Here is a 26,299-nt window from a genome sequence, read left to right as displayed (position 1 = left end):
TTTTAATTTTAAATTAAAATGAAAAAGGTTAGTAAACCCAAATAATAAACGAATTAAAGATTATTAAACCTAATAATAAACCCTTATTTTTTTTCCTTTTGGTCTATTAACTATACTATTAAAAGTATTAGTTGTTATATATTTTTGATGTATCGTAATTTTTTATCTTTGCCAATAAAGTGTACAGTACCTCACAAAAGTGAGTACCCCCCTCACATTTTTTTATAAATATTTTCTTCTATCTTTTCATGTGACAACACTGAAGAAATGACACTTGTCTACAATGTAAAGTAGTGAGTGTACAGCTTGTATAACAGTGTAAATTTGCTGTCCCCTCAAAATAACTCAACACACAGCCATTAATGTCTAAAAAGTGAGTACACCCCTAAGTGAAAATGTCCAAATTGGGCCCAATTAGCCATTTTCCCTCCCCGGTGTCATGTGACTCGTTAGTGTTGTAACGTCTCAGGTGTGAATGGGGAGCGGGTGTGTTAAATTTGGTGTTATCGCTCTCACTCTCTCATACTGGTCACTGCAAGTTCAACATGGCGCCTCATGGCAAAGAACTCTCTGAGGATCTGAAAAAAAAGAATTGTTGCTCTACATAAAGATGGCCTAGGCTATAAGAAGATTGCCAAGACCCTGAAACTGAGCTGCAGCACGGTGGACAAGACCATACAGCGGTATAACAGGACAGGTTCCACTCAGAACAGGCCTCGCCATGGTCCACCAAAGAAGTTGAGGTCACGTGCTCAGCGTCATATCCAGAGGTTGTCTTTGGGTAATAGACGTATGAGTGCTGCCAGCATTGCTGCAGAGGTTGTAGGGGTGGGGGGTCAGCCTGTCAGTGCTCAGACCATACGCCGCACGCTGCATCAAATTGGTCTGCATGGCTGTCGTCCCAGAAGGAAGCCTCTTCTAAAGATGATATACAAGAAAGCCCATAAACTATTTGCTGAAGACAAGCAGACTAAGCACATATATTACTGGAACTATGTCCTGTGGTCTGATGAGACCAAGATAAACTTATTAGGTTCAGATGGTGACAAGCGTGTGTGGCGGCAACCAGGTGAGGAGGACAAAGACAAGTGTGTCTTGTCTACAGTCAAGCATGGTGGTGGGAGTGTCATGGTCTGGGGCTGCATGAGTGCTGCCGGCACTGGGGAGCTACAGATCATTGAGGGAACCATGAAGGGCAACATGTACTGTGACATACTGAAGCAGAGCATGATCCCCTCCCTTCGGAGACTGGGCCGCAGGGCAGTATTCCAACATGATAACGACCCCAAACACACCTCCAAGACGACCACTGCCTTGCTAAAGAAGCTGAGGGTAAAGGTGATGGACTGGCCAAGCATGTCTCCAGACCTAAACCCTATTGATCATCTGTGGGACATCCTCAAATGGAAGGTGGAGGAGCGCAAGGTCTCTAACATCCACCAGCTCTGTGATGTCGTCATGGAGGAGGGGAAGAGGACTCCAGTGACAACCTGTGAAGCTCTGGTGAACTCCATGCCCAAGAGGGTTAAGGCAGTGTTGGAAAAAAATGGTGGCCGCACAAAATATTGACACTTTGGGCCCAATTTGGACATTTTCACTTAGGGGTGTACTCACTTTTGTTGCCAGCGGTTTAGACATTAATGGCTGTGTTTTGAGTTATTTTGAGAGGACAGAAAATTTACACTGTTATACAAGCTGTACACTCACTACTTTACATTGTAGCAAAGCGTCATTTCTTCAGTGTTGTCACATGAAAAGATAGAAGAAAAGATTTACAAAAATGTGAGGGGTGTACTCACTTATGTGAGATACTGTATATTTTACAATATTTTCTTTCATTAGTCAATTTGGTACCGCTAAAGTCCCATTTGGTTTCCCCTTTTTTGAATTATTACCAATAAAAATATTTTGTTATATCTGTACAATATGTGCAAAAAGTATCAGTTGATCCTGCCAGAAATTGAATGAGTTGATAACTTCGGTAGTCCTTTAAGTAGAACTTCACCCAAAAGGGGAAGTTCTACTTGTTTGCATCCTCTCCCCCTCCACTGCCACATTTGGACCTTTTTGGGGGGGGGGGGGGGGGGGAGCGGGTACCTGGTTTTGACAGGTACCTGCTTCCACTTCCAGTAAAATGTGCCACCACGATCTGAGCTGGATGTTCAGCCTCCCATCCTTCCCCTAGGTCCCAGAAAACTACGGGACCATTCACAAGGCACAGCATGCATTCACAAGGCACACTCGTGCATGTGCAGTGGGAAACCGGCTGTGAAGCCGCAAAGGTTTCACTACCTTTTTCACTTACTTGAGATGCCGGCGCCTGCACCCGATGCCGATTGAAGAATCGGCTCGGGTGAGGACATTGCTGGATATGTGGACAGGTGAGTGTTCTGATATTAAAAGTCAGCAGCTACAGTATTTGTAGCTGCTGACTTTTAATTTTTTGGGGGAGCCTGGAGCTCCTCTTTAAACACTTGTAAGGGGGTGTTAATACAATTCTTTGGTCACTAGGTAACGCTTCCCCCTAATAGAGTGAGTAATATGAGTGAGTCACGGGGAGGTTGGAGTTCAGGTGGAGAATCAAAGAAGAGAAGTGTTAGGCTCTGTAGCTAGCCCCCATGGGACTTGGTGGGGCCAAATCTGCCTGCATGCAGTGCACCCAGTGATTGGTGTTACCCTGCTAGGGACTACTAAGAGAGGTCCTTGTGCCCTGGATAGGAAGGAGTCAAAGACAAGATGTAGATGGCCCAACCTGGACAGGTTCCAACGACTGCAGCCATCATGGTGAGGAGTTACACATTTGGAAGACTAGTGCTCTCAAGATGTATATCCTGAAGTAACCTTGGCGCTAGATTATGAACGCCGCTTAAGCTGGGGAAGCCAAAGTCCCGAAGTGACCAGGGAGAAAGGTGCAGGCTGCCAAAAGGCGCTCATCCAAAGTAATGGATGTATGAAATCAAAGAACCCTATGATTAAGCTCTGGTGGGCGGAGCGAAACGTTAGGGGACGTGATTTTGGCAGAAACCTACGGACTGAGGTTGTTTTCAAGTCTACACCTGGTTGGCTGGACGGGAGTGTGGCGCTTCTTTGTCCTGAAGTTCAATGTGGTGAAATGTCTACCTTGAAGTTGTGCAAGTAAAGCCTTAAAAAGTTTATTGGACTCGCCTCTTCTTATTATCCATGACCTATCCTAAGAACTTGTACCTGATTTTGCTGGGAAGAACGTGGGATGAAGTGCCGGACATGGCCAGGGCTGCTGTTCGAAATCAAGGGTCCCGGTACAGCCTACCTGACAGGAACAGTGAACCAAGCCTAACAGGCGGCTTCAGCCGCATGAACAAACCACTCATTCATGCATCCAGAATGATCTCCGGGGGAGAGGAGCTCCAAACCTGTCATACTTACCTGCACTGTGTAATGGTTTTGCATAGATCCTCCTCTTCTTGGTTCCTCCACTGGTGCTCTTGGCTCCTTACCCCCACCGAGTGCCCTCCATAGCAAGAGCACTTGTGTGGGCTCAATCCTGAGAGATTTTTACCATTTTTGTTTAATTAATTTTTCACATTTTTTGAACAGCACTGTGGGAGTTGGTGAAATATCAGGGATCTAAACAGACACCCAACAGAAAGAGATTGAGGACACAGATTCCTCAATCCTTTCTCTGCAGCTTCAGCTGCAGAGTGAATGAACAGGAAGCGCTCCGTACAGAGGCTCCCTGTTCATTCACAAACGGAAGCATTGTAAACACGGGGGGTTGGTTCCAGTAATTGCAGCCACTCTTGCTGCTCTGGGCCCCCCCTGTTGAACTTATGTGGCCTGGATCCTGTACAGGAGGGCAGGTGCTACCCCCTTATCAGCAGCCCTGGCCATGGCAATGTACATGTGCTGGTGAATTTACAATATCTGGCTCCCTCTGGGAGCCGGGACTCACACTAACGTGAAGTTACGGCAAGAGGTTAGTTAGAGGTGCCCGTCAATGGAATGTTATGCCCACATGGGGATGGCCCTACCTATGCACTTCCTGTCCTAGGGTGACAATGCTGGTCCTCCAAAGATACAGTATAGGGAGTGAACGTTGCCACCCTAGGACAGGAAGTGTGTTACTGGCAGGATCACCAGGTGAAAATAAAGGAGAAAAAGCCTTAAAAAAGGAAAATGAACTGATGGCATATAAAGGACTATTCAGGGAACAGCACCTAAAGCTGAAGAGATTAAAAAAATGTGTCCACCCCAGGTGCAGCCAGTTTAGAGATTTGGATTTAGAACCTCCCCAATCTGCGCCATCCATAACTGCCTTGGGGTGATCCCTGTGAAACCATAGGCTCATTGCCAACTCATTGCAACTCTGCTGAACTACCCACATAGCAGTCATGTGGCCCTGTCAGACCTCAGCTCAGGGTGGTGCCCAGGGAAGCTCTCCTAGCAAATTATATAAAAAAATTGTAACTGCTCAAAAAATATATAAAAACATTTTCTAACCTCATTGGTTTTGCAAATAGCAAGTAGACTGGCTCCACATACTTTTCCAGGGAAAGCATTCCATGGCAGAACTCCTGTAAAGGAAGAACCAATAGTAAATGGTTTTGGACAATGCTACAAGGATGCATGTTATCTGGTTAAAGGCTTTAAAATTGATACATTTCTTAAATTGGATTTATCCCCGAGATAGTATTTAGCAAATAAATGTTGTCATTTGATTGACTTACAATATACACTACATTACCATAAGTATGTGGATCTCCCTCCAAATGATTGAGTTCTGGTATCTACAGTGAAGGGTACTGTTAATACTACAGCATACAAAGACATTGTAGACAATTATGGCCTTCAACCTTGTGGTAACAGTTTGGGGAAGATCCTTTCCTGTTCCACTACTTCTGTGCCCCTATGTACAAAGCCAGCTCCATAAAGACATGGTTTGATCAGTTTGTGCAGGCCACTCAAGTTCTTCCACACCAGAGCCTTGACCTTAACCCTACTGAACACCTTTCTTTGGGATAAATTAAAACACCAGTCTTAAGCCAAGGCTTCTTATCCAACATCACTACATGTCCTTGCAAATGCTCATTTGTCTAAATGGGCACAAATATAGTTAATATAGCTACAAGGGGTAGGGTTGGGGCAACTTCATACTCAAGTGGCCTACAGAGAGCCCTGACCTCCACTCTACTGAACATCTTTGGGATGAATTGAAACACTAAGCCAGGTCTTCCCATTACATATCAGTACCTGACCTGACTATAAAGACATGGCTTTACCAGTTTGGTGTGGAAGAACTTGGTGTTCTGTACACAGCCCTGACCTCAGTCCTACTAAAACCCTCTGGGATCAGATCTTCTCATCCAACATCGGTACCCGACCTCTACCCTACTGACACCTTTGGGATCTAATCTTCACATCCAACATCAGTACCTGACTTCAACCCCACTGAACACCTTTGGGATCAGGTCTTCCCAACCAACATCAGTATCCGACCTCAACCCTAAAAAGGGAAAAAAGGAACAGAAAGCGCACCAGCCTTGCGAATTACCTTTGCAACACTTTAATGAGTGAAAAATTAAAAAAATGCATACTCACAAACAAGTTACATTCAAGCATAGATATGAAGTCCATAGGATGCATCATCCAGAAATATCAGCTGGCAAGCAGCAGTAGTGGGATGTATAGTCCAAAAAGCATCTGACGCATTTCAAGGGTGCCCCCTCTTCTTCAGAGCCCTGAAGAGGGGACACCCTCAAAATGCGTCAGTGCTTTTTGGACTATACATCCCACTACTGTTGCATCTTATGGACTTTATACTCTATGCTTGAATATGCATCTCATTTGCGAGTATGCATTTTTTACATTTTTCACTCACTAAAGTGTTGCAAAGGTAATGCGCAAGGCTGGTGCGCTTTCTGTTCCTTTTTTCCATTTTAGAATTTTCTCTGGGTTCCCCCTGACCTGTTGTGAGTGGCAGCACAGCTGATGTGGTGGCTTGATTATTGAAGACCTTTCCATCTCTTTAGAATCAACCGCACGGCAATCTCTTAAGCGCAGGAGTTTTAAAACTTTTCTTTCCTGACCTCAACCCTGCTGACCACCTTTGGGATCAGATCTTCTCATCCAACATAAGTACCTGACTTCAACCCCACTGAACATCTTTGAGATTAGATCTTCTCATCCAACATTAGTACCTGACCTCAACCCTACTGACCACCTTGGGGCTCAGATCTTCTCATCCAACATCAGTACCCGACCTCAACCCTACAAACCATCTTTGGGATCAGGTCTTCTCATCTAATATCAGTACCTGACATCAACCCTACTGAACATCTTTGGGATCAGATCTTCTCATCCAACATAAGTACCTGACCTGAACCCTACTGAACATCTTTGGGATCAGATCTTCTCATTCAACATCAGTTCATGACCTCAGCCCTACTGAACACCTTTGGGATCAGGTCTTTTTATCCAACATCAATACGTGAACTCAACCCCACTGGACACCTTTGGGATGAACTAGAATACCAACTGAAAGTCAGGTCTTCCCAACCAACATCAGTACGTAGGCTCACAAAGGTTGTTTTTGGTTGAATGGGCACAAATTGCCGCATATATTGGCATCCTTAGTCATGACTAAAGCTTAGCCATCATTCAAACGTCATACGTACCGTACATTCGTGCGTCAGCGCACAAGTTACTGATGCCAGCCGAGGTCTTTGCAGGAAATGCAATTGATTGACAGGTCACCCAAGTGTTGAAGTAAATGTAGACAGGGACAGCAGAGCAGGCAACGATCAGGATCCACAGGATGGTGACAGCGTATGTGACTCCAACAAACTATAATGAACATAGTACATTTCCAGGGTAAACACAAAAAGGAGAGCACACTTTGCTACAGCAGTGAAAAAAAACTAAACTCTTAAAGTGTATTTAAACCCTAGCGATGATCTTTGATTTACTCCATTTTGTTCTTCTTAATATTCCATTGGAAACATCTTGTTATCTGTTCAATCAGTGTAAAACAATTACCTGTTGAATCTGCCAGAAATGTAATGAGGTGATAACTTCCAGTGACATCTGCCTGTGCAGAAGGAGGGGTTATAGAGATAAGGGGGGTGGAGATAAGGATGAGGAGGAGTATTTTTGAAAGCCCATGGCCTGTGAAACACACTCAAAAACTTCACCCGGTGCCAAAAAAATGTGCACACATAAGGAGTGAAACACAAAAACGTGCAACGGGTGTACACAAGCCCTCTAAAATCAGAGGGCTTTGCCCTGATCCCCCCCGGGGCGTGAGGCTCCAGACGGGGACTGGGGTACTTTACACTTGGTCCATCTGGCCGAAACCAGACATACCCCTTTCTCTGGAGGGTCTGCCGAAAACAGACCCACCCAAGTACTCAGTGGGGCTCCCCCGAAGGGAGACCCCATGAGAGAGGGCAAACTAGGTCAGAAGGCCATGTCCACCCCCTCCCAAGACTTTCAGGGCAGGCCCGAGGACCTACACCCTACCAATCACACATGCAAAAACACGTACAAACATAAAAATACAAAAAGTGACAAACATAAGGGCTTAAATAAAAGAAAGTGGGGGAGAAGGAAGTGAAGAGGAGAGTGAAAAGTGGTCACTGTGTAAAACAATGACCAAGGATGAGGAGGAGGTATAAAGATGGGGGTGGGAGGGGGTGAGGAAGTGGATGATGATTAGGTAGAGAGGTTAAGAAGACAAGGCATTGGGATATGTGGAGGAAGGGTCATGGAGATGAGGAGGGGGGAGGAGATGAGAAGGGGTTATGGTGATGAGGAGGGATTATGGAGATGAGGAGGGGTTATGGAGTTGAGGGGAGAAAAGAAGAAGGCGATGAGGATGATTAAGGCTTATCGAGAAGGGGGGAGATGGGGAAGGAGAAGATAATTAGTTGGAGGGGTTATGGATATGTGAAGGAGGAGTTATGGAGGCGAGAGGGGGAAGATGATAATGAGGGGTTATGGAGATGAGGATGGAGGGGGGGGTGAATGAGGAAGGGGATTATGATTAGTAGTTATGGAAAAGAGGTGTTGGAAGGATATGTGGAGAAGATAAGAAGGTTTATGGAGGTGAGGTGGAGGGGTTATGGAGATGAGGAAGTATTATGAAGATGGGGGGGGGGGGAATATGAGGATGAGGAAGAGTTATTGAGATAAAGGGGAGGGGGGGAATGAGGAAGGGGAAGATGATTAGGTAGAGGGGTTTTGGACATAAGAGGGGGAGGAGATGAGGAAGGGTTATTGAGACACAGAGGGCAAAAATTATGATGAGGAAGGGTTATGGAGACATGCAGGGGGAAAATGATGATGAGGAAAGGTTAGAGACACACAGAGGGGGAAAATGATGAGGAAAGGTTGTGGAGACACAGAGGGGAAAAATGATGATGACGATAGGGTAGATGATGAGGAGGATGGGTTATGGAGACAGGATGGGGAAAATGATGATGAGGAAGGGTTATGGAGACATGGAGGGGGGAAATGATGATGAGGAAAGGTTATGGAGACATGGAGGGGGAAAAGGACGATGAGGATAGGGGAGATGATGATGAGGAAGGGTTATGGAGTCAAGGAGGGGGAAAATGATGATGAGGAAGGGCTGTGGAGACATGGAGGGGGAAAGGATGATGAGGAAGGGTTATGGAGACAAGGAGGGGGAAAATTATGATAAGGATGGGTTATGGAGGAAGGGTTATGGAGACACGGAGTGGGAAAATAATGATAATGAAGCGTTATGAAGACACGGAGGGGGGAATGATGATGAGGATGGGGGAGATGGTGATGAGGAGGGGTTATGGAGACATAAAATGGGGAAAATGATGATGAGGATGGGGGAGATGATGAGGAGGAAGTGTTATGGAGACAAGCAGGGGGAAAATGATGATGAGGGAGATGATGATGATGATGAGGAAGGGTTATGAATATGGGGTGGGGTATTGAGGAGAAAGATGATGATAATGAGGAAGGGGATGATAATGAGGAGGAGGGTTATGGAGATGGGGAAGGCAGGAGCAGATGAGGAAGGGGAAGATGAGGAGGAGGGGTTATAGCGGGTGAGTCATTAGGAGGACATGTGGAGGAGGGGTCATGAAGAAGAGGAAGGGGGGGGACATAAGGGAAGGTTTGTGTTCTTCAGAATTGAAGTGGGCAGGGCTGACACCTTGTGCTTAGGATTGCTGAGCTCAAAATACATAATGTTATCATGTCAAAGGAGAAGGTAGGCACAGATATTTTTGGCACATCAAGAGTTATTTTTCTGTACTTGCAGTGTGTTTTTAAGGGATAAATCATGGGGAAATGTGCATGTATTGTAGAAATGTACTAATTATTTTTATTTTCTTGCCTTGACATATGCGGCAAAGTAGATCTAAATCCAATCACTAAAAACTTTAAAATGTTAATGTAATCTCAAATGTTCTTTTGAATTAAATTCAAATCTGTATTTTTCATTAAAATACCCGCTGATCCTTCCATGAAAGTCCTTGTTCAGGCACTTCCTGTTATGGCATGATCACCTGATCTCCTACATTGTCACCTGTGCCATCACACATTGTGCAAGCATGGTCCATGGTTGTCACCATGAAAAAGCCAGATCTAACCTATGACATGCAGCTGATGCTGGAGCAAGTGCATGTAGATAGGGAATGGCTCAAAGAGGCTGGATAAGATCAGCAGCACTAAGATGATAAAAAAGGGTGGAAAAAAAAAAGAAGTAGTATTTCACTTTACAGCAGAAACATGCTTCCTATGGGAGCTGTATTCCATGGGAAGGTCACCTGTAGGAATGAATGGGGCCATGGTGTGCATGCAAAGTTGAAAGAGGACCCGGTGGTCCTCTTGTTTCAGCTTAGATCTTACCTTGTCTGGGTGCCCCAGCCACTTCCCTAAGCAGCGGCAGAGGAGTTCCAAGGTGTGAATTGGCTGCCTGCCCCTGACACTCCTAGGCTTGGGTGGTCCTCCGGTTACAGTAGAGATAAGGCCGCCTTTAGAGGGTGGCTTGAACTCTCCCAGAATGTGTTTGATTGCAGTTGTGGTATAAAATCCTTCAGCCAGGAGCAGGATTCCGAACAGAAAAAAGAAGATGGCGATGCCGTATATCACATACTGGAAGGCATTGATCCTTTAAGAGAGAACAAAAGAGTTACACTGGAAAATGTTAGTTATAGGGAAGTCAGTAGTAAAGTCCAGCATTCCATACCTTAAGCATGTAAACTTAGGGGTGCAGTGATAAAAAAAATAATTTCCGTACGAACGTCTCAACCTTGGACACAAGTAATCCCCATAATTTTCCTAATATGTTTATTTCCTATGAGTGTTAGCTCCATCCAGTGGCCATAATGTGGTATTAACTGAAATACTTTTTATGCCGGAAAATACCACATTTTGCCCACTAGATAGAGCTGCTGATCATAGGAAATAAACATATTAGGCAAATTACGAGGATTAAGTGTAACAGATGTGAGGAGACATTTCCAAGTCAATTTTTTTAAAATAAATATACCCCTTAATGTTGCCTTCAGAGTCTCCTTGATCACATCCTTCATTCCCAAAAAACTGTAGCCTTAGCAGACTAAAACTGTTTTTACTGGTATGCAAATTGACTTTTTGACAAAAGTCAACAGCTAAGCCATCATTTCCACCTGTAACCACACCCTCCCCACTTAAGCTGTGACTACTGAAGGAGGGGAAGAGGGGTCTTTGATGAGCGGGCTGTGATTCACCTTTTCTATGCTATTGGAAAAGCAAGATGGCGGCCGCCAGTGGATAATTAACTGGGTCACCTGAGGCAGGATGGAATAAAAGTTTTCAAATCACTGGATTATGCATCAGCTGTTCACAAGCTGAAATACTTTATTCAGGAAAATACCACATTATATCCACTAGATAGAGCTGATGACCATAGGAAATAAACATATTAGGCAAATTACAGGGTAGGGGAAAGGGTTTGTTCTGAGATCAGGTCCCCCCATGGCAATTTTTAGTAATTTGCGAAGCTGACCTCCAGCCTTCTTTTCAGTCTTGCACAGTTGTACAGGCTCCTGTCCTGTACTGAGGGATCTTTTTTTTTTAATGTATCAAGATGTTACTTACACGTGAATGAGGTATTCATATTCCTGGTAGTTCTTCGAGAAGTATGTCTCAATCAGTTTTTCAGTTCCACTCAGAGCTTCATGACCACATCCACAAAACAAGGCCACCCCAGTGAAACAAAGGATGGTGGCAATTACAGAAGCGGTTGGGATGCCAACCATACAACGAATGCAGCCATCGTGCCAGCCTGTAATAAAACCACAACCAAGGAAAATATTAGTGTTCTCTGTCTTGTATTGAGCAATTGTGCTTCTTATGTTATTTTATTTATATTTCCTTCATTGCATAAAGTTCTATTGGAGTTTGGTACACTTTTCATGTTGATATTTTTGCTGATTTTAGATCGTATTAAATTTTAACATTTTCTTGTTTAGTTAATTTTAGTATAAGATGAGAAGAAGTAGAGTAAATATTATTCTTCATAAAGGTCTAGACTACACTGCTCTCGAACAAGACAAGCTGGTCTCAGACTGGCCTCCAGCCTGTGACTGGACAAGGAGGGAGCAGCAGTATTTTGACCAGTTCCCTACTCATCTCCATCTCTATCTCTTAGGATACGTATGTGTTAATCCTTATTGGATTACAGACCCCAATGGATTGGCCAATAGATCCCCATACCCCTTCAAACTGTTGAAATCATCAACATCATCATTTATCTCATATGACTTCAGTAGGACCTCTATAATGCCAATAGCTTGGTTTTACTTTACATATCGATAGCTAGGGATGGAACAGTTGGAATTTATCATATTTATTTATATGAGAGAGAGAAAGATACAAATACACAAGCTAGCTACAACTAGTGTACATTTTCTGGTTGTTTTTGTGCAATCAAAACGTGGAATGGAGGTCCAGAGACTAGCAATGTTGGCTCCAATCAACACATCACATGGAAATGTTTGGAAAATGTCCCTGTTGATGGATTTGATCTGTTGCAGCTCTAGGCAGTTTAACACAGGCACTATTAAAGGGAATTATCTCCTGTTTGATGGTGCCAGCATGGTCCCAGCTGTCTTCATGAGGAGATGGAGCCTGCGAGGAAAGTGCGGCTAAACACCAATGATGGGGCTACATTTCTGCCTTTGACCATCAATGATAGGGTTACATTCTTACACTGACAACAATGATGGGGATACCCTCCCCCCCCACACTGACCACCAATGACAGGGCTACAATCCTTCCACTGACCACCAATGACAGGGTTTTTTTTCTTCCACTCAGCACCAATGATGGGGTACACTCCCCCCACTGACCACAAATAACAGGGCTACATTACTCCCATTGACAACCAATGATGGGGCTACATTCCCACCACTGACCATCAATAGTGAAACTACATTCTTCCCACTGACAACCAGTGATGGGGCTTCACTCCTCCAATTGACCACTATTGATAGAGCAATATATTTTGACCACCAAGGATAAGGCACCATTTCCTTCACTGACCACTGATGATGGGGATACATTCCTCCCACTGACCACCAATGTCGAGGCTACATTCCTTCCATTGACTACCAACAATCAGCACCAACAGTCAACAATAACCACTGAGGCCAATTAATATTTTACTCCCACTGTCTAATGCCAGTAGGGTATGTTATACTCTTACTGACTATAGCCCTGCCCCCAAACCATCAGATGGCCAGGGAACTGGGCCCTTGCTTAAGAAGTTTGGGGACCCCTGTTATGTGTTTTTGACACATTCTGTTTTTAGAATTTACCATAATGTCCAGGGTTGGAATTTAATATTACTAGAAGATATTTTTGAGCCTCCTGCTTGAAATGGTGGACAGTAGGAAGAATGCTTTTACATTTTTGGTTAGTGGGAAGAACCTTCTTTACAGATGGCTAAAGATGATCGCTGGTTTCCGTGGTTACTTATCTGAAAGGTTATTTCTCAAGCAACCCCTAGCCAACCTCTAGAGGAATCCTAGAGTATTTTTCAAGGAACCCTCAGCAACCTCTGGAGGAATGCTAGGGTATTTCTCAGGGAACACTCAGAAACCTCTAGAGGAATCCTAGGATATTTCTCCAGGAACCCCTAGCAACCTCTGGAGGAATCCTAGGGTATTTCTCAAGGAACCCTTAGCAACCTCTGGGAGGAATCCTAGAACTCCATGGAACCCTGTTTGAGAAAAGCTGGTCTAGAATGTATTTGTATAATGTAGCAATTAACAATACCCTTTACTTGAAACACATAAACTCAATTATTTGGAGGGACAGCCACATACTTTTGGACATGTAGTGAAGCAGCTTAGCAAGAAACCCTTAGCAAGCTCTGGAGGAATCCTAGGGCTCAATGGAAACCTGGTTGAGAAGACTAGTCTAGAATGTATTTGTATAATGTAGCATTAACAAATACCCTTCAATTCATATACTTTAACGCTATCATTTGAAGGAAAAGCCACATACTTTTGGGCATTTAGTAAAGCAGCTTTGCATTGAACCCTTAGCATCCTCTGGAGGAATCCTAGGGTTCCATGGAACCCTGGTTGAGAACGACTGGTCTAGAATGAATTTGTATAATGTGGCAATTTACAATACCCTTCATTTGAAACACTTGAACTCAATCATTTTGAGGGAAAGCTGCATAATTTTGGACTTATAGTAAAGCAGCTTTGCAAGGAACCCCTAGTAACCTTTGGAGGGATCCTAGCGTTCCATGGAATCCTGGTTGAGAAAAGCTGGACTAGAATGTATTTGTATAATGCAGCATTAATAAGACCCTTCACTTGAAACACTTTAACAAAATCATTTGGAGGTAAAGCCACATAGTTTTGGACATGTAGTAAAGAAGATTTTTAAGAAACCCATAGCAACCTCTGGAGGAATCCTAGGGTTCCATGGATCCCTGGTTGAGACTTTTGGACATGTAGTTAAGCAGCTTTTTTAGGAACCCCCAGCAATCCCTGGAGGAATCCTAGGGTTCCATGGAATTCTGGTTGAGAAAAGCTGGTCTAGAATGTATTTGTAGAATGTAGCATTGACAATGCCCTTCACTTGAAACAGTTTAACTACATCATTTGAAGGCAAAGCCACATAGTTTTGGACATGTAGTGAAACAGCTTTGTAAGAAACCCCAAGCAAACTCTGGAGGAATCCTAGGGTTCCATGGAACCCTGGTTGAGACTTTTGGACATGTAGTAAAGAAGCTTTGTAAGGAACCCCTAGCAACCTCTGGAGGAATCCTAGAGTTCCAAGGAACCCTGGTTGAGACTTTTGGACATGTAGTGAAGCAGCTTTGTTAGGAACCCTAGCAACCTCTGGAGGAATGCTAGGGTTCCATGGAACCCTGGTTGAGACTTTTGATCATGTAGTAAAGCGGGTTTGCAAAATAGTAATAGTAAAGTAGTCATTTTAAAAAAGCTATAAAAAAAGTCTCAGCAATGTGATCTTGATTGCAACTGCAGAATAATATCCCAGCCATGAAAGTTAGCCTTATAGTGGATTATTCGTAACCAAAACCACATTTTTGTTCTAAGTCCCGCAGGTGACACACAGGAAACAAACATTTATATTCTTTTGCTGCAGTGTCACCCGTGGTGCTAAACAAGCAGATGCATCTTTACTATGTGACCTAAACTTTGATCTTTTGTTTGCTGGCATACTTTATTTCTGTTGCATAATGCCCCATGCAGAGCCATCGCAGTACAGTATACAGAAACTATATTCATAACCTGCACACAATATAGAACACACCCACATATAGTCACACAAATAGACAATTAGCCTCTGTACTGCTAACAAAAGACTGATGTACTGCGGCCAGGCATACCCTGACACTGATTAACACTTATTACTCCCACTGCATCATATGAACGCCCAGAATATTGCGCAATGCCGCCGATAAATGCCCCACATTGTATAGTGTTGCAAAGTAATTTAAGACCCGAAAGAAAAAAAATTAACAAATGATTTTTTTATCTGTTTGTTATGTAATTCGAGTAGGGTCATCCCACATTAACACCCACCATGTCTGAGACAATATCGTGTGCTGTTTTAAGCCCCACTATCAAATATGATAAAAATAATGACATCAGTGTATCAGCCATAGCAATCAAAACTACAAATTGTTTACATGGTTGATGCTGCCTTAAAGCTGACCTCCAGCCTTCCCTTCAGTCTTGCACAGTTGTACAGGCTCATCTTGATTTCACTGCACAATGTGAGCTTTTCACAGTGTGCTTTGGCAACTGCAGATAGAACCTGTCTCATTTCCTGGGAATCATCTAGCACTTTCCTCCCCAGCCTAATTTGCCCCTGAAGCTATGCACAGCACCCTGCCAGCCCCTTCCACCAGCCGTGATCTGCCTGCAATATATTGGGGCCACCAAGGATGAGAAATGATTGTGGGGTTACAATCCTTCCACTGATCAACAGTGATAGGGCTACATTCCTCCTATTGACCGCCAATATATTGCCCTATCACCACCAGTGATGGGGCAATATATACTGGCCATGAAGGATAAAGCACCATTTCCTTCACTGGCCACTGATGTTGGGGCTACATTCCTTCCACTGACCAACAATCAGCACCAACAGTCAACACTGACTACTGATGGTGGGGTTACATTGATTACATTGACTAACCTGGATAGAGCTACATTCCTCCCATTGACCACCAGTGATGGGGCTACACTCCTCCCACTGATCAACAATCAGCACCAACAGTCAATACTGACCACTGATGGTGGGGTTACATTCCCTTCACTGACCACCAGTGATGGGGCTACACTCCTCCCACAGACCACCAATAACAGGGAAAAATATTCTGGCCACCCAGGATACGGCACCATTTCCGCCACTGACCACTGATGGTGGGGGTTACATTCCTTCCACTAATCAACAGTGATGGGGCTACTTTCCTTCCATTTACCACCATTAATGGAGCTACATTCTTTCCACTGACCAACAATCGGTACCAAGAGTCAACACTAACCACCGATGATGGGGTAAGATTCCCTCCACTGACCACCAGTGATGGGGCAATATATTCTGGCCATGAAGGATAAAGCACCATTTCCTCCACTGGCCACTGATGGTAGGGGTTACATTCCTTCCACTGATCAACAGTAATAGGGCTACATTCCTTCCACTGACCAACAATCAGCACCAACAGTCAATACGTACTACTAATAGTGGGGTTAAATTCCCTCCACTGACCACCTGTGATGGGGCTACACTCCTCCCACGGACCACCAATAACAGGGAAATATATTCTGGCCACCAAGGATGAGGCACCATTTCCTCCACTGACCACTGATGGAGGGGGTTACATTCCTTCCACTGATCAACAGTAATAGGGTTACATTCCTTCCACTGATCAACAGTAATAGGGCTACATTCCTTCCACTGACCAACAATCAGCACCAACAGTCAACACTGACCACTGATGGTGGGATTGCATTCATTACATTGATCAACAGTGATAGGGCTACATTCCTCCCATTGACCACTAATGATGGGACTACATTCCTCCCATTGGTCTCAAAAATCAGCACCAACAGTCAATACTGACCACTGATAGTGGGGTTACATTCCCTCCACTGACCACCAGTGATGGGGCTACACTCCTCCCACTGACCACTAGTGATGGGGCTAAACTCCTCCCACTGACCACCAAAACAGGGAAATATATTATGGCCACCAAGGATGAGGCACCATTTCCTCCAGTGAACACTGATTGTGGAGGTTACATTCCTTCCACTAATCAACAGGTGCTACATTACCACCAGTAACCAGAGCTACATTCCTTCCATTGACAAACAATCAGCACCACCACCAGTGATGGAGCAATATATTCAGGCCATGAAGGAGAAAGAGCCATTTCCTCCACTGACCACCGATAGTAGGGCTGACATTCCTTCCACTGATCAACAGTGATAGGGCTACATTCCTCCCTATAACCACCAGTAATGACGCTACAGTCCTCTTGCTGGCCAACAATCAGCACCAACAGTCAACACTGACCACTGATGGTGGGGTTACATTCCTCCCATTGACCACCAATAATTAGGCTACATTCCTCCCACTGACCATCAATCAGCACTAACAGTCAACACTGACCACCGATGGGGTGGTTACATTCCCTCCACTGACCAACAATCAGTACCAACAGTCAACACTGGCCACTGATGTTGGGGTTGCATTCATTCCATTGACCACAAATGATAGGGCTACATTCCTCCCATTGACAAACAATTAGCACTAACAGTCAACACTGACCACTGATGGTGGGGTTACATTCCCTCCACTGACCAGCAGTGATGGGGATACACTCCTCCCACTGACCACCAATAACAGGGAAATATATTATGGCTACCAAGGATGAGGCACCATTTGCTCCACTGACCACTGATGGTGGAGGTTACATTCCTTCCACTAATCAACAGTGATGTGGCTACATTCCTCCCATATACCACCAGTAATGGAGCTACATTCCTTCCACTGACCAACAATCAGCACCAAGAGTCAACACTGACCACCAATAATGGGACGATATATTATGGCTTTGCTTAAAACTGTTATATCAGGGCTGTGGGCTCCTGAGAGTGTGAAGCTACTGTATGCACAGCACCCTCCCAGCTACTCTCACCAGTAATGATCTCCCTGCATTGCATAGAGGGAATATTGCACAGGGACCTAATGAAAACAGAAAGGTAACATGGTTGAAGTTCCATTTTAAGTCTGCTTTATGTGTGCAGTAGTACCTGGATACCTCTGGGAACTTATGCAGTGGATTAGGGTCCCTCGGCAGCTTAGCTGTACCCCCACGCAAATGGGATCTTAGGAGCTCGGTAAGAAAACTGAGTTTCCACTTTACCAAAATTTCTTTGAAATATGAAAATTAACAGCAAATTTAATATTTTCGAAAAAAAATTCCTGATTCCAAGTTGACCACAAGGATGAGACCGATGCATAGCTGGGTGAACAGCCCAAAGTCACCCCCAGGAGTTGCTTGAACCAAGTGGCAAAGCCAGTAGTCAGAGATCACATAAGGTCAGAACAAGTGGAGTGCAAACGAGGTCAAGATAGACAATATAAGCAGTGAAGGTCCATCCAAGAACAGTAATAAAGGTCTTCCCTGCAAATTAAGCATTTAATACTTACCCGTATCGTTCCTGCCATTCTTCTGCATTGGACAGTTCTGTCCAATTGACAATTCTGCATTGGACAATGTCCAATGTTGGTGTCCTCCACTGTGCTCTGGGGTTTTATCTGCTGGCAGGACACAGTGGTGTAGTAGAAGCCAGTGGAAGGAACAACACAGAAGATAACCAACACACATCGACACTAAAGACCTTTAAGCAATATGTATGCACCTAACTTTCCTAATTATTTGTTTAACTCTTTACATATACTTTTGGAAGGAATATAACATAGTAACATCATGGTTGGGTAGCATTGACTTTTTTTTGTACCTTGTCACCATGTTGCCATGAAGAATGAATACTGCAGCGTCCTGAAATGCCATAAATGGCATTCATTTTGTAATTTTATGTTTCACATTAAAAAGATGAAACAGATCATTTTTGGACCACTGGTGACCTTAGAAACATTATGTCATTTCTAACTGACACCAAGTTGTTTCAAGTTAACTTTTATGGCTTCTGCAACTTAACTCATTTATTTATATCTGTAAGTGATCCTAAAAACAATTGACATTATTTATGGTTGGAGCTAGTGTGACAGAACAATAGAACTGCACATTTTACAATTTGTGACCAACATTGAGCCCATTGTTCTCTTCTTCCTCCTCATACTCAACAGAAATCTGCTTCTTAAACAAGACCATTGTCATAATCTTCTCCTCATGCTGCTACTGGTGTAGAATTAGAAAACACGCTATCCACTTAAACATGAAGAGGAAGGTATGGGTGCTAAAAAATTAAACCCCAATGTGGCTATGGTCAAAAACAAAAAGGAGCCCTCTGTTCCCCAACCACATCTGGCTAATCTGTTCTTCAATAGAAAAAACCCTCAGAAACCCATAAAAAGTACCTAAACCCACTATGGGGAGACCAGTGGTCTACAAATGGCCTTCCATTCTTGTCTTTGACCTGGCCAACTGATCCTGCAGCCAACCCTTGGCTGATATCACTCCTAAGCGCTCCAGAACCCTGTGATGGACAGTTGTGGGCAACCTCCACCACACCAGGAAGAGACTTTGGCACTGCAAACCAGACCCTCACAGATTGTTGAACAAATGGAAGTTTTCTCTCTGCAGAAGAGCATTAGCATGTAAGGAAGACACCAGCTCCAGTGCTTCACATGATCAGGGCAACCCAAATACCGTGACTCTTTCTTCTGTCCTGCTTCCTGATATTCACAGTCAACACTCTTGGTGATCGTGCATTTCAGACCACTGGATGCCCAGGCATTTGAAAACTCCCCAAAACAAGCATCTTCAGGTACAGGATCTTGGGTGAGGAGGCAGCTCTTATGCACACACAATTGGCTCTAGTTTGGTTCTAGATTCAAAACATCAGATATCAGGAGAAGTCAAGCATCATACAAATAGCAGAGTCCTGATGTATGTTTGTAAGTATGTTTGCAATATCTGTTAAAAGGTGAATGCATCTGAAGGATTCTGAAGGTCCCCTTTATCAGGGTCTTACATTAATAACTGAGTTAAATGTCCAGCAATTCATGTACCTGTTGCATGTTCTTTGATCTTATTGTCTGGAACCCTTTTACTCAATAAAATTATAGTAAAAGAAATAAATACCCAGACTAAGGAAGAACATATTGTGGATGCAATTTGTGGGTGTGCAAAAGGCAGCTCCAGTCACTGGTCTAGCAACTGAAGCAGGCTTTCCGCTAATAGCCTCCACAAATTGTTCATCATCTTTAGTCCAGATTTCATCTAACAATGTAAAGTCCCTATGAAGTTATTCAGAACTGCTGAAACAGGTTGACCCCTTTTTAAAGGTATTATGAGCAATACATTTTATATGGACTTTACTAGTAGTTTGGTGCTGTCTTTCAACTAAATCTGATCCCCAATGGAGTATCTGGAATAAAGGCATACATTTCACCCAGTCATCCACTTATCTCCTAAATGAATGCTCATTTGGCCAAGAGGTTGACGCAGTTACCACCAAGGAGGCTTGTAGAATCCACCTTCTTCCACCAGCTACTGGAGTACATTGTACCCCAATGGAAGGCAGCAATCTACCCAGAGACTGTCCAAGAGATATAAACCCATGCTGACAATCTCTCTGGCCCTTGCTGTTCACATGAGTCCACACCACGGAAATTAAATTCAGCAGCAACAGCTCCATTTAAACCATGAAGGGAAATCACTGATCTCTGGTGAACATTCATGGTGTTGCCAATCTTGATTCAGGAAAACCAGTTTATTTTTACTAGAAATGGCCATCCTACTGAGTTTTAGAAATTGCACATAAAATTGTATCCTCAGCACAATTGGCAACATTACTTTGGCCTCTGGATCATTTGTCAATTGACAGTAAAGAACTTGCCCCAATTCTGATCCATGTAGTGTGCAAGAGCTAAATTTAAGGCATTTGAATATGTTTAATTTACGACTATTGTATGGGCTGCTCTATGAATAAGCCCTATCAGGGCGAAACGTGTCAGTGAGGTGTGGCTATAGTACAGGGATTGTCAGTGTACAGGCCTTGAATAAGCTTGCTCTAAAGCAGGGGTCTCCAAACTTTCTAAACAAAGGGCCAGTTTACTGTCCTTCAGCCTTTAGGGGGGCCGGACTGTGGTCATCAGAAGCACAAAATCCACCATCATTGGTGTCATTGGGAGGAACTGTGCCCCATTATTGGTGTCATGGGGGGGGAGGGGATTGTGCCCTTCATTGGTGTCAATGAATAAAAGAGCACCCTAAGGGCCAGATAAAAGCAAGCAAAGGTCTGCATCCAGCCCCCGGGTCGCAGTTTGGAGACCACTGCTCTAAAGCAATAAGATCATCAGTTTGAAGTCTTCCTTGTACAGCTTGTGCAGAGCAATAGAGTGAAGACAGGCTCTCACATCTGGCACCTGCTTTAACCTGAGCCAAAGAGGATGACTAGAGTTTGGAGGGGTGCCTCATTCGGTAGATACTCTATTGGCCTAGTTTACAATTAAACAACAAAAGGGATAAATCACTATTGTACAGGTAGGGTGTGTATTGGTATTTATCATTGGAACTGTCATTACAAGCAGCAGCAGCTGAAATAGTTTACACACGCCAACTGTAGCCCCAGTAGCGTACCATAATAGCCCCTGTATAGTGGGCACAACACCTCATTTTGTTTAGTGTTAAAGATGTCAGTATGTTCCTACATTAGATACACATGGAAATGCTCTAACACAGTTTGCTAGACCCAAAAACATTAGAGAAAATAACTTTTTTAGTTTAGGCATGCCACCACTTTAATAGACATCAAATGAACCTCTCTAGATGGATCATAGCTCCCACACCCTTCTTGGCATAAGATAAGTACTGAGTATATGAAGGCTTCACTGAACAACCGGAAGGTGGAAAACTTCTTACTCAGCCTAGTAGTGGCCAAGGACACAGCCCTTACAAGCCCTTTAAAAAGGGTGCCATTGCTTAGTTGCTATATGAGATATGAGTAGACGTTGGATCCAGTCCAGAGCAAACCACACCAATTAGTCAATTCACTGTATCTTTTGTATACGTTGTATTGTCCTGGCTAGTACCCAAGATGTTGTAGAGTCAAGGACAAATACAAAGGCAATGAATGCGAAGATGGAAATTTAGGAATTATTGAAAAATAAGATATTGCAGTAAAACAATCTAACTTTCCATTTCATACATGCAAATATATGTGGATGCTGTTAAGTATGAAGTACAATACCAATTTATTTGTGATAGGTTGAACTCAGATTCTTTTTATCCTTCCTTTGAAGGATCTGAGAAGGTTTCCATTTATCCAGGTCATGATGTATCTAGTAGCAGTTGGCCTCATTAAACTGGACTCGTTCTGTAATGTTGAAGATATTTCGTTGTTTATCCGAGTAGTTTCTCTCGATCCGTAAAACTGAACGCAATCAAAGAAACGTTTTGAATAAGCAACAAACCATTATGGAAGGAGTCCGGTTGAATACAGCCAATACCGGATTCCATTCAAAGCAATTGCTTTGTACTTTGACATACAATAAATAATTATAATTTTTTTTCCAGGAACAGAGACACGCCAATGGTGGAACACTTTCAAAAGCTTTACACAAAACAGCTTATTAAAAATAAAGCTAGAGAAATAACTACCCAGGATGATGAAAGGTCAACGAAGGGAAAGGAAGCTAAAAGCAGAAATTTGGATGTTGTTGCAAAATTAAATTTTTAAAATTTTGTAGTGAAACAATTTTACTCTCCATTTCATACATTCAAATGCAAGTGGATGCTGCTATTATAATGTAAAATAATATCTATTTACTTAGGATACAATGAACTCAGATGGAATCTTTCTATCTTCCCTTCCAATTATCTGTGGTACTCATTTATCCAAGTCATGGCATTAATAGTAGCTAAACACATTCAACTGGGCTTGTTCTGCAACGTTGAAGACACCTGGCTGCTTATCCGAGTAGTTTCCCCAAATCCGTAAAACCAAACCAAATCAAAGAAGCTGCTTGGTCAAGCAACAAACTATCTTTCTGTCAAGGTTCTCATTTATCCAGGTCAAGATGATATCACTTGACCTGGCAGTACCATTGTAGCAGTACTTAACTTGTTCTGCAATATTAAAGACAGTTGGCCTACTTATCTATGTAGTTTCTCTAGTTCCGACCAAGCTGAAACAAAGAAGCTTCTTGGATAGGCAACAAACCATATTTCTGTTCTTATTTATCAAAGTCAAGATTTGAAAAGTACTGGTAGTACTATTGTAGTAGTACTCGACTTGTTCTGTAATATTGAAGACAGTTTGCTATTTATCCAAGTAGTTTCTCCAGTTCCGTTAAAACCAAACCGAACTGAAGAAGCTGCTTGGGCAAGCAACAAACCATCTTTCTGTTAAGGTTCTCATTTCTGCAGGTCAAGATATTAGAAGTACTGGTAGTACCATTATAGTAGTACTCAACTTGTTCTGTAATATTGAAGTCAGTTGGCTACTTATCCAAGTCGTTTCTCCAGTTCCGTTAAAACCAAACCGAACCGAAGAAGCTGCTTGGACAAACAACAAACCATCTTTCTGTTAAGGTTCTCATTTATCCAGGTCAAGATATTACAAGTACTGGTAGTACCATTGTAGTACTTGTTCTGTAATATTGAAGTCAGTTGGCTACTTATCCAAGTAGTTTCTCCAGTTCCTTTAAAACCAAACCGAACCGAAGAAGCTGCTTGGACAAGCAACAAACCATCTTTCTGTTAAGGTTCTCATTTATCCAGGTCTTGATATCACAAGCACTGGTAGTACCATTGTAGTAGTATTCGACTTGCTCTGTTAAGGTGAAGACAGTTGGCTACCTGTCCAAGTTTCTCCAGTTTCCTAAAAACAAACCGAACCAAAGAAGCTGCTTGGACAAGGTCTTCAACATTACAGAACATGTTCAGTGGAGTGTGCCTAAAACTAGATTCTATTGGAAGCAATTATTTTGTACTTTGAGATACACACAAATGATAACTATATTATTTATATAATTTTTATTTCCAGGAACAGAGACCCACCAAAGGCAAATGTAACTGCTATCTGCCATTTTTATCAAGAGCCAATAAAATTGTCTTTATAAAATTACCAAAATTGGTAGAAAGCTAAAATAGTTATGCTATAGATTGAATTTCAATTCTGCAATTTATAGCAGCCATTTATATATTTTTTTTCCTCCCGCCTTACTTGATGAATGCAATGGTACAATTAATTACTTTGGTTAGATTTGATTTACGGTTGGTACATTTTTACAGGCACTCCCATTGAAGTCTATCTCGGGAAAAAAATGGGTACCTGCCATCAAAAGAAGCTCGTGTACTTTTTCAAGCAGCAAGCATCAGAGTAACATGTCTGTTGTCTAGTGTCCATGAGTTAAACTTCAAATTGTGCTTCAGATCGCTGAGGTAAAGCCTTAGTAACACCCACTGTGTGTTTACATTAGAGGGCTGGCAGGCTGCCACGTTTCTGAAGCATCAATAGAAAATAATAGCAAAAAAGTTATAAAAACTTTGTTTGAAGATTAATTTATCCACAATGCTTTTAGCTACAGAGGTAAGTGAAGGCTGCTTGTTTTAAAGTGATTTTAATGATTTTTTAGAGTGTGTGTATATATATATATACACACATACATACACTCACTATATATATATATATATATATATATATATATATATATATATATATATATATATATATATATATATATATACACACACATACATACACTCACTATATATATATATATATATATATATATATATATATATATATATATATATATATATATATATATATATATATATACACATATATATACATACATACACGCACACACGCATACACTTTATTGTGCATAGTTTGGATGGATGGAATAGATAGATAGATAGATAGATAGATAGATAGATAGATAGATAGATAGATAGATAGATAGATAGATAGATAGATAGAGAGATAGAGAGATAGAGAGATAGAGAGATAGAGTTAAAAAAAGTAACATGTCAAACAGAAGATTTGTACCTATCCTGATGTATTCTGAGAAATAGTTCTCAGAATAGTTAACAGTAAACTAAATTAATTATTTTTCTACCATAATAAAGATTTTTTTTAAATTAAAAATATTATAGAGAAAAAAAAATTATATATATATATATATATATATATATATATATATATATATATATATATATATATATATATATATATATATATATATATATAATTTTTTTTTTTTTTTATTTTTTTTTTTTGCATAATGGATTATTACATGTTCAAATAATTATATATTAAAAAAAAAAAAAAAAAGACAGCACGGTAACAGATTAGTATTATTTGTGTTGATGTAGGTGGACAATAAAAAAAAAAAAAAAAAAAAAAAAGACCAGTACTTCCCATTACAGAGTTTATAATAAAGTCCACGTTAAGAACCATGGCATTTTATTGCAGATCCAAAAAAAAAAAAAAAAAGTGAAAAAATTTCTAATTTATTTTTTTTTTTTTGGATCTGCAATAAAAGTGTAAAAGCCCCAATTTTCCATATATTCCCACATTTCTCAATACTAAATAGTAACTCTTCTGCCTCAGAAATGATGCCCTTAGTGGGGGAGATTTACTAGAGGAGTGCAAAACCTGGTCCAGCTCTGCATGGTAGCCAATCGGCTTTCAGGTTTTTACTGTCAAAGCTTAACTTGAACAAGCTGAAGTTAGAAGCTGATTGGCTACCGTGCACAGCTTGTACCAGATTCTGAGTGCTCCAGTTTTGGTAAATCTTCCCCTTATTTATTTTCAAATAAAAAGAATACAAGATAGATATATAGAAGACAGATAGGAGATGACTTACCCATGGTCTCAGAGATGGAGAAGAGGACTTGATTCTTTTCCTGTATTTCCTCTCTGGTACCGGCACTCTAAAGTGACTCTGTCCCCACCGTGTCACTTGAATTCTATGTATTTTTTTTTTGCCATGCCCCTTAACACATTCTTGTCTGCGATGGTCCGGGCGCTCGGATTATCAGTATTAAAGTGGTGGCATCCAATGCAATAAATGGGTTAATGCAGTCCAAGGGCGGGCTTCTGGTTTTCGAGATGTCAGCTCTCCCCACCTCTGAGTTTTGGATAAAAAAGGACTTATTGTGATCAGTGGGAGTCACTAGAGATAAAGTGCCGTTCAATCTGCCTCAACAACTCCATGTATAACATGCTTACTTCTCAAAATAGAAGGATGGCGCAATTTACACACCCGGGCTCATGATATTTATAATTATAAGCACTTGGGCATTATAATACTTTACAATTATATTAACCACTTGCCTACTGGGCACCTAAACCCCCAATTGCGCGGTCATACAACGCTGCACCCAAACGAAATTTTTATCATTTTTTCCCCCACAAATAGAGCTTTCTTTTGGCGGTATTTCATCACCTCTGCGTTTTTTAATTTTTTGTTAAAAAAAATTTAAAAAGACCGAAATAAAAAAAAAAAAAAAAAAAAAAAAAATGAAGAAATACAAAACCATTTTATATTTTGTTAATAAATTTTGTGAACAGGTAGCACTGATAGGCACTGATGAGGC

The 26,299-nt window shown here is 42.0% G+C and overlaps 1 protein-coding gene across 2 annotated transcripts in view; it reads right to left on the bottom strand.

The window, feature by feature from the left end:
- Window positions 1-25,721, bottom strand: part of PLP1 (proteolipid protein 1) — a 43,943-nt gene extending 18,222 nt beyond the window's left edge. For both annotated transcript variants that reach the window (XM_073600658.1, XM_073600659.1), the window contains exons 1-5: window positions 25,567-25,721; window positions 11,101-11,287; window positions 9,868-10,129; window positions 6,654-6,822; window positions 4,480-4,553 (exon numbers count right to left, since the gene is read on the bottom strand). In XM_073600658.1, coding sequence (XP_073456759.1) covers window positions 4,480-4,553; window positions 6,654-6,822; window positions 9,868-10,129; window positions 11,101-11,287; window positions 25,567-25,570 — 696 coding nt within the window. In that variant the 5' untranslated portion in view covers window positions 25,571-25,721. The remainder of the gene's footprint in view (window positions 1-4,479; window positions 4,554-6,653; window positions 6,823-9,867; window positions 10,130-11,100; window positions 11,288-25,566) is intronic.
- Between the last annotated feature and the right edge of the window lie 578 nt (window positions 25,722-26,299).

The sequence above is a fragment of the Aquarana catesbeiana genome, linkage group LG09 (assembly GCF_042186555.1).
Source record: "Aquarana catesbeiana isolate 2022-GZ linkage group LG09, ASM4218655v1, whole genome shotgun sequence".
NCBI classification, from domain to species: domain Eukaryota; kingdom Metazoa; phylum Chordata; class Amphibia; order Anura; family Ranidae; genus Aquarana; species Aquarana catesbeiana.
Note: the sequence above shows the minus strand (reverse complement) of the source record. Positions and strands in the feature narration are given on the sequence as shown.